At 43.2% G+C, this 16,946-nt stretch overlaps 1 protein-coding gene across 2 annotated transcripts in view; it reads left to right on the top strand.

Annotated features, from left to right (window-relative positions):
• RYR3 (ryanodine receptor 3) overlaps positions 1–16,946 on the top strand; it is a 502,828-nt gene that overhangs the window by 258,615 nt on the left and 227,267 nt on the right. For both annotated transcript variants that reach the window (XM_053594081.1, XM_053594080.1), the window contains 3 exons: positions 4,125–4,258; positions 5,517–5,758; positions 16,574–16,766. In XM_053594081.1, the coding sequence (XP_053450056.1) occupies positions 4,125–4,258; positions 5,517–5,758; positions 16,574–16,766 (569 nt within the window). The remainder of the gene's footprint in view (positions 1–4,124; positions 4,259–5,516; positions 5,759–16,573; positions 16,767–16,946) is intronic.

The raw sequence follows: 16,946 nt of genomic DNA, 5'->3' as shown, positions 1-16,946 counted from the left end.
GTACATAAGGGTGGTGATTATTTTACCTTCGCTTCCTCTCTAAAATATTCCAGTTGTTAGCTCTCTCCCTTGCATGGAAATCCTTGCCACTCATCTAAGCATGATCAGATCTGAAGTCAAAAAGTTGTAGGGACAGTCTTTGGAATGAAAAGGACGGGGAAGGGGGGGGCAGTGCACTATTTTCTGAACGCATTTTGCCCTTTGACCTTCCAGTGACTTTGCTCTTGTGGATACTTCAACACCGCCTCACTTCCTGCTATTCCAGCGCCCATCAAAATTCTTACCTAGTCAATTAAAAACAAATAAGATCTTGTGGCTCAGTGAGTAAGGCGCTGGCCCCATATACTGAGGGTGGTTGGGTTCAAACCCAGCCCCGGCCAAACTGCAACAAAAAAAAAATAGCCGGGTGTTGCAGCAGGTGCCTGTAGTCCCAGCTACTGAGGAGGCCGAGGCAAGAGAATCGCCTAAACCCAGGAGTTGGAGGTTGCTGTGAGCTGTGACACCACAGCACACTACCGAGGCTGATAAAGTGAGACTCTATCTCAAAAAAAAAAAAAAAAAAACAAAAAAAAACACACAAATAAGATCTTATCTGCCCTTAAAACTTAGTTCCAGTGCCACTCCATGCAGCTTTTTGGATTCCAGTTGGAATTAGTCTCCCTTCCTCTATCTGTATGTCATGCTTTGTTATAATGTTTGTTCCAACCAGCCTTGCATTATAGTTATTTTTACATGTACATTTCTCTTACCAGCTAGAGGGTCCTTCATTGTAGGAGCTGTCTTTGTAACCCCCGTAATGCCAAGCCCCTATGTTATACATGGCAGGCATCCATGCATGTTTGTTGAAGGTTTCATAAATGCAAAGAATGGATGAGTAGAGCCAGGATCCATTCCTGTCTCACCTTGAATGCATGGATACTTTCATATTTATCCAGGCGTGATCTCATCCAACATGTGCCTACTCAATGGTAAGAAACACTGGGTCAGTAGCACTGATTTTATTCAGTAAAAAGAATAATTGCTGAAAAGCTTGACAGTCACCCTATCATTTTTCCATGGAATAATCTTTTTTTTTTTTTTTGAGACAGAGTCTCACTTTGTCACCCTTGGTAGAGTGTGGTGGTGTCATAGCTCACAGCAACCTCAAACTCCTGGGCTTAAGCAATTCTCTTGCCTCAGCTTCCCAAGTAGCTGGGACTACAGGCACCCGCCACAATGCCTGGCTATTTTTGAGCCAGATCTCACTCTGGCTCAGGCTGGTCTCAAACCTGTGAGCTCAGGCAATCCACTTGCCTTGACCTCCCAAGGACTGGGATTACAGACGTGAGTCACTGCGCCGGGCTCCCAATAATCTTCTATTAATAAAAATAAAAATAAAATATTCCCTACTGGCCCCTGAATCTACCTTACTCCAAACCTGCTCATGGTTGTCACAGATAAATATTTTTCATTATCTTCTTTGTTTCACAGGATTTGGGGCCACCTTTAAGAAAAATAAATGGTAAAATGGTAATATCAGTGGTCCCCAGTAATTGCAAATCGCAGGTGTAGCCTGGGGCAAGAAAAGATCAGACCTCAAGAGAGCAAACCACCAGTTCCCACACAGCTGCTACAAAAGCCCCACATGAGCTGAGTTTCCAGGCAGCCAGGGAAATGCAGAAGCATTCCCAACCAATTCCCATGCATGTAAAGAAGCACTCAGGGGCTTCAAAGCACTTATTGCTCAAATATTGGACTTGATACAAAAATCACAGAATAAGTATAGTTCGCATTTTTTAAGTAAGTCTGCTTTTACAGATGAAAGCTAATGACAAAATGCAACAGCCAGCCAATGTTTCCATGGATGTATACTGTGTAATTCTTATCTTCAGAGTAGAATTCCCACATAAACCTGTGTCCAGGATACAGAAGTGGTGATAAAGGCAAAATGAGAGGCTCTGGAATGAACTCTGACATCAGTGATGAAGATGATTACCACCAGAAGCACATGAACTCCACAGAATGGGCCACTGATGAGGGAAGCCCAACTCCTGTGACAAAAATCCCCTCATATGCTCAGTGATTTTGCATGGTGAAGATTCATTTTTGCTCATGCCACGGTCCAAGGTCAGTCAGTAGGAGGCTCTATTCTGCGTGGTTACTCAGAGCTACAAATCCTTTCATCTGGTAGCTTCAAGCTCCCCTGAGGGCTTCACAGACTATAATGTGCTTATGAATTTTCTGGGGATTGTGTTAACAGAAAGGCTCTGATTCAGTAAATCTTGGTGATGTCAATGTTGCTGGCCCACACTTGGAGTAAGGGAACCCTTGGGCTTTGGAATCCTCTGCTGAATCCCTACTTCTGATTGGAGAGAGAGAGAGAGCAGGCCACTCCCATTGGCCAGAACTCAGTCATATGACCCCACATACCTGCAAAGGAGGTGGGAAAGGGCAGCCTCTGTCTATGCTCAGGTGAAGGGAACTGGGCCAGCCAAGCATTCCAGAGGCCACTGGAATGTTCCCTCTCATCAGAAAGGTCAGACGACCCTTCAGCACAACATATGCCATCCATGGTGGGTTGACTATGTCTATATAAGAACCCATTTAAATTTTTTTGAATGGGAAGTTTGCCCCCACTTCCCCAGTTTCACCTGGAGAAATGCCTTTTAAAACAAAGCCTACACAATGTGAACCCAGATTCTTTAAAAAGCATCCTTTATTTATAGGTGAGGCACTGCTCTGTTAGGCCATGTACTTTTTATGGGGCCTTTTCATCTGTCTAGTATTTCTGTCCTAGCAAAACAGATAAAAACGTGTGATAGGCCAGATGAAAAATATTTGATTTCCTGGCCATCTGTGGTTCTTTTCTTAGAGTGAGAAATTGTCCTCTGGATTTCAAGTCTCTACAGTTGATATCTTTCACAGAATGATAATGGTAAAAGTCCCCCATAAAACTGCCTTTAGGATTACTTTCCTGCTTGTCCCAGAAATGTGCTTCTATTTGTCTGGAATGCAATTGACATTCAGGGAGTCAGGTAGAAAACCGGTTTATGAGAATTATGGATACAAATGCCATCAACAACTTGAAGCCATCCAATCCCATTAAGCATTGAGTCTTTGGTGGCCACTTCAAGAGACTGAAATGAGGCTGCCACTTTGCAGCTACTATCATATTTATCGACTGTTGTTTGCACATTCCTCCCTGTGAGGGAGATGGGAAGAGCAGGGCCTCGCCCAGCACAGTTTGCTTTGAATGAAAAAATCTGAATGAACGAGGACACCGTGCAATGTGAGGGCAGAGGAGAGGAGAGGCCAGCATGTGGGAGCAGCCAGGGACTGTTCCCATTTTTTAGGCAGCTGGAAAATGAGGGCAAGAGTGGCTGGTGATGGATATCTTAGAGTCATGGGCCACCTGGGCTCTTGCAGGTTTGCTGTCTTTCCAGACACGAGGAGAAGAGCAGATAAAATACTTTACTGATTTCTAGGAACTTAAGGGTATCTTCATGATTTTTAACGCTATCACAGCAAGGTACCCAAGAACAGGAATCTGCCCTGCCACTGCCCCTCCTCTGTGAGGTTTGCAAGCTTGGTACATGCAAGGACCTTACACAAATGGGAATCTAAATGCCTTTTCATTAAAAGCCACTATAATGAACACCTACTAATACTCAATGCTAAGTAAGCATCATGAGGACTGGCAAAGAGCATGAAGCTTCTGTTTGAGGCCTGCGGACCGCCTTCTCTCCATCTCCTCTGCATTTATAGATCTAAGAGTGAGCAGTGCCTAGATTTTGTGACCCAGATGCCTCATTATACTGTATTCCTGATCCTGGCTGGGATATGAACCTAGATAGCAAAGTCTCTTGTCCTCTTGTGATAGAGCAGTGGCCATAGGTAGCATGCATAGTTTGCAGAGAAGGGATGCAAGTCAAGGGCACTGGGGCTACAAGGAAGCCCAGCCTCCATTCTCCAGGAGGCTCTGGAGCATGACTCATTCTGCCAGGTAAGGAAGGTGAGGCTTCTGTGGCTCTGAACTTGTTCTCCACACATCACCTAACCCCCCCTTCAGGACTCCTGCTTCCTTCATGTGTCCTGCCCACTGTGCCCTCCTGGCGGCCCTAAGGTTTGGGTGTGTCCTGCTGCAGGTTCTGGATGTCCTGTGCTCCCTATGCCTCTGCAATGGGGTCGCAGTGAGAGCCAACCAGAATCTGATCTGTGACAACTTGCTGCCCCGGAGAAACCTGCTCCTGCAGACACGACTGATTAATGATGTGACCAGGTAAGGCCACCACCCACATCCCAAACGCCAAATGCGGTTCTCCCCATGTTGTCTCCAGGCAGCAAAGAGGGCTGATCTGAACACCCACCCATAGTTTCATGGTGATGCAAGTCCATAAGAGCAGGCAACGGTGTGCTCTTTACGAGGAGGGCCTTGTGCTCCAGCCCTTTAGCTGAGTCTAACTGTTGCCTGGGAGGGGCTGAGGATGGAGCACACATGTGCTATCTAAGAGCTCAACAGTTAAGCCTGAAGTGGCTTATTGTGTTTTATTTTAAACATGGATGCAGTTTTTTAACTTCTTCATAATATACTCATATTCATTTTTGTATACCAACTTTATTCTAAAATATTTGAATAGAATGGATATCCCATGTTGGTACTGTGGCTTCTTGCATCCTCTGACACATGGCCATTTATCCCATTGCCATCTGTGAGGGTCTGGATGAAGAGCATGGGCCCCTGCAGTTCCAGACCTATGCTCCCTTGGGAGCCCTGTGAACTCAGCAGGCCTGCATGAGGCAGACGTAGGGTCTTCAGCCACTTTCTACCTAGGCCTGCATGCTAACCCACAAAGTAAGAACAGGGCCTTCCCTCCGAAGCCTAGCCCACAGACCAGAGCCATCAACTGACTTCTTGGTGCCAGCCTGGCTTTTCCTTGCCCACCCAAAATAGCTCACAGCTCCAGCCCCCAAATGCTGCATCTCTAAGAGCATGATTGCAAACTTGAAAAGTCTAAGTGGTTTGTCTCAAGATTTCATCCACTTTGCTGGATACATTAGAACTCCTTGCCCTTAACGAGGTTGCCCACTAATGACCTCTTAATGATTTTGAGAGTTCCTTATTATTAATAAAGCTCAAGTAACAAAACAGCTATTAGGAAAGTGAGAATGCTTAAACCAAGTGAGCAAAAGCTGGAACACAAGTAATTTCTTTCATGTACAGAAACAAAGGTTTGTAATCACAAAACCCTGTACAACATGTTCAGTATCATTGCTCATGGTTGACACTCAGTAAATGTAGGTTGCTTGAATGGAATATTAAAAGAGTCATTCTTGATATTTTATAATGGAATGAATATGGTCCTGACATCTTCCACTAAGAATTCAGTCCAGTGTTGAAGGCTCCAAGCTTTTCCTACTTTCAAACACTGTGAAAAACATGGCATTACATGATCTAGTGTCTCCTGTGGTCTTGTTTCAACTGGCTCTCTCAGTTCTTAAGGGTCTCTAGACGCTACATGTCCCATGTTTTATTTCAGTATCCGGCCAAACATTTTCCTGGGAGTCGCTGAGGGCTCAGCCCAGTATAAGAAGTGGTACTTTGAGCTGATTATCGACCAGGTGGACCCCTTCCTAACAGCAGAGCCCACGCATCTGCGGGTGGGCTGGGCCTCTTCCTCAGGCTATGCACCTTACCCAGGAGGTGGAGAAGGATGGGGAGGCAATGGTGTTGGCGATGACCTGTACTCCTATGGCTTTGATGGACTTCATCTCTGGTCAGGTGAGTACCTTGCCAAAGCTTTGGCCCCTAACCTTTCACAGGAAATTACTGAGGTTCAAATTATACAAGCAGAAATTGTCATGTTCAGTGGAAATGATACAGACTCAAGAGCCTCAACTAATACTAGGTCATTAAGTATGAAATGTCTGATTTCAAATGAAAAGTTTATTATATCTCAAACAAGAAGCAGTACAATTAATCAAAGCATGTGCCTCAACACTCCACATAGTTTTGCCGTCTGAACAGTAGTTTGTGTTCGCCAGCAGCGAAGAAGCTGGAGAATGAATGGCAATGAAATTGCAAAAGGCATTTCCCACAGCTTGTTGAGAATCGAATATTATACCTTGAAGTGGTCCAAGGCCTGCAGGAAGCAGTAGTCAGTGCCGGGTCGGATGAAGACAGTGGATGACAGACAGTTTCCAAGTCCAGCTTCTGTAATTTAAACAGTGTTGTTGGTGCAACCTCATTGTCTTGCAAGAGGATTGGCCTGTCTCTGTTGACCGGTCTTGTCTGGTTATAAGCATGAGAATTACAAGCATCCTTGTTATGTCCAATTGGCTATAGGAGATACCCACTGTAATCAACTGACAAGGATTTATGAAGCTGTGGTGGGTAATTCCAGCACTGGACTACCAAACAGACATTAGCTTTTCTTGATGAATACTCAGGCCTGTGTTTCAGCACTTCATCTTTATCCAACCATTGTGCTCAATGCTTGCAACTGTCAAAAAGAATCCATGCTTCATCAGACATAACAATATGGTGTAGAAATGGTTTGCCTTTACATGGTGACAGCAAAGAAAGGCAAGCTTTGAAACAATGTCTTTTCTGACACTCATTCAATTCATGGAGAACCCATCTATCCAACTTCTTTACCTTGTTGATTTGTTTCAAATGGTCCGCTATTATTGGAATAGTAATGTCAAACCTTATGGCCAATTCACACATACAGCTTTTAGCTCATCATTATCCCCATTGGTTTCAGGTTGCCCACATGGCTCCTTTTCAAGATTGAAATCACCAAAACAGAACTTTGCAACCCGTCAACATACTGGTATCTTCCTTAGCCACATCCTTCCCAAACACTTCATTAATATTTCAAGCTGTCTGCGCTGCATTGGTGCCATGATGAAACTCAGATTCAAAAGCAATATGAATTTTTGACTTATACATGGTTTCACAAAACTTGCTCTCAAAAAATTAAAAGATGATCACAAGCCAAAATATGCATTCAAAAAAAAGAAGACGTAGCTTCACAATAAAAAAAAAAAAAAAAGAACTGTTACAGTGAAATGTTAGAGGTAGACATGTATTAGCTGTCAGACTTCTACGTAAGGAAATCAAACACTTCTTAGTTGATAACCTGATAGAATATCAGATTGAAATGAGACTCATTTCTGCCATTCCTCTGAGTTCGTAGCCTTATTATCATCTAGTGGCGATCACTTGACTTTTCTCAAGCTCAGTGTCTGTGTGTGTAACTGTCCTCATTGTACGGGACTGTAGGATTATATAAGCAGACAAAGACTCAGCCTTTATTCACCGGGCAGTGAGCTACATACCTTGTGTACATTTTTCTCTCATTTTATCCTTGCAATAGCCTCTTCAGGTGGAAAATATTGACCTCATGTTACAAATGTGGAAACAGAGGCACAAAGATGGTTAAGTAGTTTATTTGAAGTCACCCTGGGAAGGATCCAGATCTGACCACAAGTCCCTAATCTCATCAACGCAACCTGCCGTGTCACGATACAGTTTACAAGATAATCAGTTCCTGACACACGATAGGCGTTAAACTCTTGAATTCAAGGCGGCTTTTTTTTCCACATAAATATCGATGCTTTTTTGCTAGCATGACCATGGCCATGCTGATGGAGGGATGGGTTGGCTTCTGCATGGGTGACAAGTGCAAGACTAACTCTCACCTAGAACAAGAGCCCCACCTCTCCTGTCTGTTGTCCAAAGTATGACTTTCCTGTCTCTTTTGCCAAAATGCAATGGAGGTATTATGTCCCTTATGGAAACACCTTATGTAAGCATTATGCTGACTGCCTCTTACGTAAGGAACCATGACGCTCATTTTCCCTCAAATCCAGTGTGAGGGGAAAGTTTGTCTCTACAAAACAAACCTACATGTTAGTATTTTCTTTTGTGGTTGGAAACTGCATAACTCATCACATCTTTCTTCCTTTAGCTTTCTGGCCTGAACCTGGTTGCCTGATGCCAACGATCAGGTCAATTCAGGTCCTGATTTCTTGCTTCTTGCAATTAGGCTTCATTTTCAATTGGTCAGTATAGGAAATTTTTTGATCATTTTTTGTGCTGTTTTTACATTCAGTCTAAACAGTTTTAAACATTTAGGAAGACCATAAACATTTATTTGTTCACTTATTTACCCTGGGTCATTCCCGTGGGGAAGAATGAGAAAGTCCATCCGTCTTCACATTCCGTGTGTCCTAGGGGACACCGGGGTCCAGACAAAAGCAACAGTAAAATTGCAGAATGACGGGTTAGGGTGATGTGAAAGTTGTCTTGTTGTTGACTCATCCTCCCAACTTAAACTTTTCTAATTCTTCATGGAAGCTGGTGGATCTGCCCTTCTTTGCTCTCAGAGTCTCAGCGTGGAGCCACGGAGTCTGTGTCTCCACCATAGTGGCCTTTGGTCATCACCACCTGTCCCGAGGTTCTCAGAAAGCTGTCTCTGGAGGAGCAGTTTGGGTAGAAAGAATCACTGTGCTCACACCCACTTGCAAGTCTTGAGTTTGGTAGGGTTACATCTGTGAGGGATTGCTCCTCAGCCTTCGGCTAAGATCAAGTGTAAATCTGTGAAGGAGCCACAGGGGCTGACTTGTGAAAATCCTCCCAATGCTGCCTGCTGATGGTGCCCGGTTCCCGCCATCACACCACCACCTCCCCGGGGTGTTCTCTGCAGCCCAGGTGGGAATGAAGAGCACTCTGCATGGAGACTGGCTCAGCAGATGTGAAGCCCGCTACCCCCTTGTCTCAAAGATAAACCAAGCTTTCTTAAAGGAAAACTTAACAGCGTGGCATGTACTATATCCCTGGATCCTTTTGTAGACTTTTTAGGAAGGAGTATGTCAGTGAGACAGGAGGCAGGGAGTCCACTCACGGTGCATCCATGAAAGGGCTGCTATCCGTGCACGGATCCCTGGACCATCATTCCAGGAAGGTACACTGCCCCATCTTTCCCCTCACCCCTCCTCCCCTGTCTGCTCTGAAAGCAAAGAAGCTGGATGCTTCAGGCTCACACCAGAGGGAAGAGGGATGACACAGCTTTACAAAAGCTGACTGTGGCTGTCTGAACATCACCCACACTTGGTGATAGAATGTCATACAGGCACATTCCAGGGACTTCATACCTCCATCTCTAGCATCTGATAAGATACGTAGAAACCAGTATCTACAAGGCTTAGACCTTTCCTTCTCACCAAAACCCAAAGTTTCCTTGGGTCTTGGCATCATCTGACTTCTCCGATGAGCACACAGGAGCGTGTATCTTAGAGAAGGCAGTGTAGGTAAATGCGCTGGTGTGTGCTCCAGCTGAAAACGTAAAGCTTCTGTTAATGACTCCCATCAGGACAGTGAATTTTTCAGACTGTCTGATAAAAGGGTAATGTCTGATGAAGAAATGAAGAGGAAATAGCACTCCAACTTACTACAGGAAGGAACGGTGGGTGGTGAAGGAGGGTAAAAAGTGGTCACGACAATTTTCCACTTTTTCCTTGAGATTTAGATGCCCGGGTTCATTAACCTTCAAGTTATCTATGTGAAAAAATTAATGTTGAACTTGTCTTTAACATACTTAATAAAGTACAGTAGATTTTTCTGTAGTTGAAAAGAATTACAGTGCCCCAACACTTTGTTAATGGAAAGAGTCAAGGAAAAAGAGCTTGGCTTTGTGACTTTGAACATCTACTTGGCTTTCAATCTGAATTCTGCCATTGAGTATATTTTTAACATGGGACAGTGACTTCACTTCTCAGAGACTCATTTTTCGCAGATGAAATGAAGAAAATATAAGGCTTTTATACCTGACACACAGTAAATATGATTTCCCTTCCCTTATTGTTCATGAAGTCAACCATAGTCTAAAAGACCAAGTCCAGAGTTTTCAGAATTTCATTCAAGACCATGAAAGTAGCCAGGTTAGAACTACCCCAGTGGCATGCTACATGGGAAAAGAAGTTTCTGAGCAGCATCCTGTTCTCTGTGTTGGGGGAAGGCAGGCTTACTAGGTCCTTTCAGGCTTGGAAGCCTGTGAAGTCACTTTAAGGCATCAGCTATGGAAACATCACCCTCCCCAACCCTCCCTCCAGAATCCTAGGTCAACTCAGCCACTGGGGTTTCACTTTTGTAGGAGTGGCTCTGTAGCATGATGGCATCACTTTCCCTGCCCTGACACAGCCTCTACGTGACCTTCAGGATGGCAGTTGGGAGTGAATTCAGCTCAGGGCAGCCTACAGTGTGGCGCTGGCTGAGTGCGGCTTCATATAAAGAAATAATACCTTCCTGTCCCTTTTAACACTTTTTCTTGGCAAAATTAGAAGCAGAGGGATTCACCTTTCCCAAATATGAATGCTGTAGTCACAAATGAATGGAATAAAGCTGTATTTTCTGATTTCAAACTCTTCAACTACTCACATTTTTAAATGAGGTCTGGTTAATCAGAGAACCTCTCATAGCATGACTGTTACATAATACGGGCACCTTTATTCCGTTAGTCTTCCCATTACACTGCTCTAAGCGTCTGATTTGTTACGACTTTGTATCTCAAGATGATTTCGCTCTGCAGTCGCATTTGGATGTGGGGATTTCACCTGTCTCCCTACATTGGTTTGTCTGTGAAAACACACCCCACTGGGACTCAGACCTTCCCTTCCCCAGTGTTAACATGGAGAAGCCCTCAGGAGTCACTGTGGAATAGCCACAGTTCTGTGTCTTTGAATCCCCTCTCATTCCAAAAGCCACCTGTGTTGTCATTACAGCACCTAACTCCGCAGTGCCCACATGAGCACTGCGTTTCCAGTGGCTGCTGGGATGGGACTAAACCCTGTAGTAATATATCTGTAGGTTGATTTAAAGATTTGCAGTATATGATGAAATGGGCTTTTTTTTTTTTTTTTTATCTTAACATGGTCTGTTTGGAACGGCCTTTCTAGCTTCCTGGGCCCTTCAGATAGGCCTGAGCCTCTAAATCAGGCCATTTCTGTTCTTTTTCAGAGGCAGCAACCACTGGCCTCTCTCAGACGGTGTTCTCCAGGATTACTCAGACTTACTAATATCTTAAAAAGCAGTTGAGGCTTACCCTCTGATGAAAGTTTGCCTTTTCAGCATCACATTTCTCTTAATTGTTTAAAAAAAGTCAAATGCATTAAACCTATTTGAAAGTGTACATTTTTTAACACTATCTTTTAATAAGGGTAGTACATTTTAAATCATTTTTTACCCTCACTGCTCTAAATTTCTAAATTTCCATACTTTTTTTCTAATATTGCAAAAGTTAACAGTATTCCTGGCAAGATTTCTACTGTTAGCCTAGTAATTAAGGTTTGGGGAGTTAAAAAAACAAGAACAATAATAGCGGTTGCTGTGGATTACAATGTGTCAGACACTCTTCTACAGAGAATAATTCATTCAGAACTCAGAGCAGCCCTATAAGGTAGACATTATTATTATTATTTTTTTTTTTTTTCTTTGTGGAGACAGAGTCTCACTTTATGGCCCTGGGTAGAGTGCCGTGGCCTCACACAGCTCACAGCAACCTCCAACTCCTGGGCTTAAGCGATTCTCTTGCCTCAGCCTCCCGAGTAGCTGGGACTACAGGCGCCCGCCACAACGCCCGGCTATTTTTTGGTTGCAGTTTGGCCGGGGCCGGGTTTGAACCCGCCACCTTCAGTATATGAGGCCGGCGCCCTACCGACTGAGCCACAGGCGCCACCCAACATTATTATTATTATGCTCATTTGACAGATGAAGTAACTTGGGTCTGTGAAATTAAATTACTGGTCCAAAGTTATACAGCTACTAAATGACAGAGCCAGGTCTCAAAAGCAATTTGGCTCTCGAAAATTTTTTTTTTTTTTTTTTTTTAATTTTTGGCCAGAGCCAGGTTTGAACACCTCCAGTATATGAGGCCAGCGCCCCACTCCTTTGAGCCACAGGCACCGCCCTGGCTCTAGAAATGTTACTTAACCACTATGCTATACTGCCTCTTATGTGGTACAGTCATTCATTTGTATTATCAAAGTCTTAGGAATAACAATTGTACCTTGCAAATAACTCTATTTACAGCACCACTGTGCCCATTTTTCAGATGGAGAAGCTGAGCCAATAATAAAACCCCAGGCCCAGGTTTCATGTAGCAAGTATAGAGTTTAGATTTGAAATTAATTCTATATGACTCCAAGACTCCTTCCACTCCCCTGTGATACCTTATTACAGGTCAGTTGGAAGGATCCACATGTCATTTAAATGGGGATACAGGACCCTTCCTGCTCATATGGAGCCTCAAAAGCCCCCATGGGAGTAGAGTTTGCTTTCTTCAGATGGGAGCACACTTACAAAACAGTGTGCAAAAAACAGTCCCATGATTGTAGCCTTTCCCAGTTTCAAACTCTTCACACTACTCACATTTTAAAATGAGATAGACTTCATCAGATGACATTTTATGATGTAACTATTATATAATATGGGCTCTTTTATTCAGTCTTCCCATTACACTGCTCTAAGCACTTACTAAGTATACACTCCATATGCCATAATTATCAAGTTTCTCTTTAGTTTCCAGATAATATTTGTACCAACTCTGTGTTCTTTACTGTACGTGCTTTAAAAATAGACTTAGCCTATGATTTCAATTTGCCTGTAAATGAACTTAGCAAGTGTTCTTAAGGAAACTTCTTTTTGGAGCCCAGAACAGGGGCGATAAAAGGCAGTGTCATTTACCACAAAGGCATAATTGCTCTTCCTGGGTGGTTTTCCAGGGAGAGAGAGAGAACAGGAGAAATTCTCTCGACTGTATTTCCTCTGGAAGGAACTTGCTATGATGTATTAAAGTCTAAATATACAGAACTCAGCTTGTGATGGCGTCAAAGCTCTGCTGTAGATGAAGAGCCTACCCGTGGAAGCTGCTCAGGGGCTGTTTGTCTTTGGTGGCCAAGGCTCAGGCCAGCGTAGACGCCAACAGAGATATCTGAGAGCACACTAATGTCACAATTCAACACTAGCAGTTAGGCCCTAGTTTATGTAATTCTCAGGAAAGCAAAGAGCTTTATAATTGAGTGGTTTGTTTGTTTTATTATTAAATAATAGCTGTGTACATTTAATGCGATTATGGGGCACCATACACTAGTTTTATAGACCATTTGACATATTTTCATCACAGTGGTTAACATAGCTTTCCTGGCATTTTCTTAATTATTGTATTAAGACATTTATATTCTACATTTACTAAGTTTCACATGTACCCTTGTAAGATGCACCGTAGGTGTAATCCCATCAATCACCCTCCCCCCGCCCGTCCTCCCCTCTCCTTCCCCCTCCTCCCCCCTCCGCCTGTCCTCCCCTCTCCTCCCCTCTCCGCCTGTCCTCCCCTCTCCTCCCCTCTCCGCCTGTCCTCCCCTCTCCTCCCCTCTCCTCCCCTCTCCTCCCCTCTCCTCCCCTCTCTCCTCTCCCCCTTCCCCATATTCTTAGGTTCTAACTGGGTTATAGCTTTCATATGAAAGCCATAAATTAGTTTTATAGTAGGGCTAAGTACATTGGTTACTTTTTCTTCCGTTCTTGATATCTGAATACTTCTAAAGGTAACTGTCCAGTATAGCATCACAATTATTTCTTAATGTTCCCAAATTCACAGAAATCTGTTAGAATTTATTCAAATGACTATAGTTATATTTTCCAGAAGTTAGACTAATAAAAAAATTTATGCAGAAAAAAATTGATTTTTTTTTTTTTTTTTTTTTTTTGAGACAGAGTCTTACTGTGTTGCCCTCAGTAGAGTGCTATGGCATCTACAGGTCACAGCAACCTCAAACTCTTGGACTTAAGCAATTCTCTTGCCTCAGCCTCCTGAGTAGCTGGGACTACAGGTGCCCACCACAACACCCAACTATTTTTTGGTTGGAATTGTCATTGTTGTTTAGCTGGCCCGGGCCAGGGTTGAACCTATCAGCCTCTGTGTATGTGGCTGGCACCCTACTAACTGAGCTACAGGCACCAAGCCAGGGAAAATAAATTTTAAGAGTGAGACAATTGTAGCAAGCTTTGCTGAGTTCTAATGTCACAGATTGCCGTCACCACAGACATGAACAGAAGGAAGAATGGTCTTGGGGTCTGGGATAGCTAAACTCCATACAGTGCTCTACGGCCAGCTGAGGCATACTCAGTCTCCTCCGATGGAGAAATTTGAAAGCTGTCAAACCCACACAGTCTTCAACTTTGGTTCAAGTTTTTTTAAATAATTTTGTTCCTCTTTCTCAGCGGTGAAACAAGATATGAAAGTTATGAAGACAGAAACGCAGACCACCCCAGACTAATTTGCCAACGTGCTCTGAGTACATCGCATGTTGTGCACTCTTGCCAAGCAGGCGTGCCCAACTCTAGTTCTTCTGCAAAGGTGTCATACACCCCGTTTGCTCTTTCTTTTCTCTCTCATCTAATGAGCATTTCCTTTTCCAAGTCTCAGCTTGTCCTGTGCTCCCAGGCAGACTTGGCACCTTCCTCTACCTCTAGAAGGCAATTCATACACACCTTCATTCCGTTTCTCATTCTATATTGTAAATTTTTATGTAAATGTCCGTAACACCAGACCATGGACCTCTTAAAGACTAGAACTGAGTGGGCCTTCTGTCTTTGATTCCCCAGCCCCAGGCATTATAGCTGGCCCAGAGTAGAGCCTCAGCACCATCTGTGGAAGGATGGGAGGGAAGGCAATGTGACTTCATCATCACCAGAAATAATTAGTAGGGGCTACCTAATCTTTTTTTATTAAGGAAAATATAGTAGCTTTACTATTTTAAAATCCACTACTTAGTTTAGAATCTATTACAGGTTGAGTATCTCTTATTCAAACTGCTGGGGACCAGGGAGTGTTTTGGATGTCAGACTTTTTTGAGATTTAAGAATGTTTGTATGAGCAGTGCCTGTGGCTCAAAGGAGTAGGGCGCTGGCCCCATAAGTTCAAACCCAGCCCCAGCCAAAAAAAAAAAAAAAATTTGCAAAAAAAAAAAGGAATATTTGTATGTACATAATGAGATATCTCAGGAAGGGCACCTAAGTCTAAATACAAAATTTTTTATTTTTATATATTCCTTATAGCCTGATAATCTTACACAATACTGCTAATAATTTTGTGTGTGAAAGCAAGTGTTGACTGTGTTTTCACGGTGACCATCGCAGTAGGTTAGGTGGGGAATTGTCTACTTGCAGCAGTGTGCCAACACTCAACAAGTTTTGAATCTTGAAACATTTTAGATTTTTAAATTAGGTATGTTCAACCTGGACTGGAATAGCAGCCACCACTGAAACCATTACATAGTTCTAAACTGAGATTAGGAATCTTACGTAGCAAAGATATGTGTCCAAAAATTTTAAATAACCGACATAACCCTTCAGGAGGGGACTTTTTAAAAATTACCTCTTCACAGCATATTATGAAGCCAGTAAAATCAAGTTTCCAATGAATATTTTACTTAATAGAATGTTTTTGACATAATTAGTAGACAAAAACAAGATCAATATCACAATTTGGATAAAAAATGTGTATGTGTGTATAACCAGATGCATGCTTATGGAGTTATGTTTTTTATGCTTTTCTGTCTAAATGAACATTTATGGTGGATATATATTATGTAATCAAGAAATGGTTAAGTATGGTGGCTCATGCCTGTAATTACAACAATTTGGGAAGCTGAAGTGTAAGGATCATTTGAAGCCAGGAATTAGAGACCAGTCTGGGTAACATTAGCAAGATCTCCTCTCTACAAAAAATTTGAATCTTTTTATCTATTGCCTGAAACCCTATTTTAATACCTACCTTCTGCCCCTTTGTTGTTCTCTCCCCAACAGAAACGTAACCCTAGTAGGTGGATGAATGGAGTGGTTATGATTATTTATTTTCAAAATTTCCAGACTGTGATGATATGAGATAGAAAAGCAGAGGTCAATTTCTCACTACTTTAGGTTAAGTCAAGAAATAATACACAAGCTTATGAAAGAGATATGAAAAAAAGTTTTAATCACCAATACAGAGTATAACTGACAATATGTTTCCCTTTTTATCTTAAATAATGAAGTTATTTGAAACAAATACGTAAACAATGATAATAGCTTAATGGCTAGACCTTGCCATTCTTCCCTTTGATAGCTTCTATTTCCAATTCTAGAGTAGACTTCCCTCTTTGAGGAAATAGAAGACAACAGGGGCATCTGTGACTAGAGGGACACACATTCCCATCCTCAGAGGACCTGTGCTAGCAAAAGCAGTCTTTTTGTCACTTCAGACATCAGGCCAGAGTCTGATAGAGCCTTGATCAAGCAGGTTGAGTTCTTGTTAGTTGTCACTTTTAGCAGCTTGAGAGTTTCCCCTGAGGCTCATCTCAGGCACGGTGTCTGCCGGCTCACCAGTGTAGGAAGTCATTTCTCATTGCTCATCTCACACAAGGAGAACAAAGTTGCGTTTCAAATGCACTAGCCCATCCAGACCTCCTGTGTGCCCATCACACCCGCTCACCTCACACTGGAGGTCCTAAGTGCCCCCAGAGTGCCACAGCCTTCTTCCTGTTCCTTCCTCACTAGGCCGGATACCCAGAGCTGTGGCCTCCATCAACCAGCACCTCCTGAAATCAGACGATGTGGTCAGCTGCTGCCTTGACCTCGGAGTGCCTAGCATCTCTTTCCGCATCAACGGGCAGCCCGTGCAGGGGATGTTTGAGAACTTCAACACAGATGGGCTCTTCTTCCCTGTGATGAGCTTTTCAGCAGGTGTCAAGTAAGTGATTGCTGTGATTTCATGAAGAGTAGCTGTCCCCCCACCTCCCCGCCCCCACAAGGAGTGAAGGAGCTAGCAGTTTCCTTTAGGTCTTCAGCACCAGGAGCCAAATACCTCCCAGACAGTGATGGTGGCCAGATCAGAGCCGGCCAGTCATTTGCTCCGTCTACACTTGTTGAA

Source organism: Nycticebus coucang, chromosome 6 (assembly GCF_027406575.1).
Source record: "Nycticebus coucang isolate mNycCou1 chromosome 6, mNycCou1.pri, whole genome shotgun sequence".
In the NCBI taxonomy this organism is placed as follows: Eukaryota; Metazoa; Chordata; class Mammalia; order Primates; family Lorisidae; genus Nycticebus; species Nycticebus coucang.
Note: the sequence above shows the minus strand (reverse complement) of the source record. Positions and strands in the feature narration are given on the sequence as shown.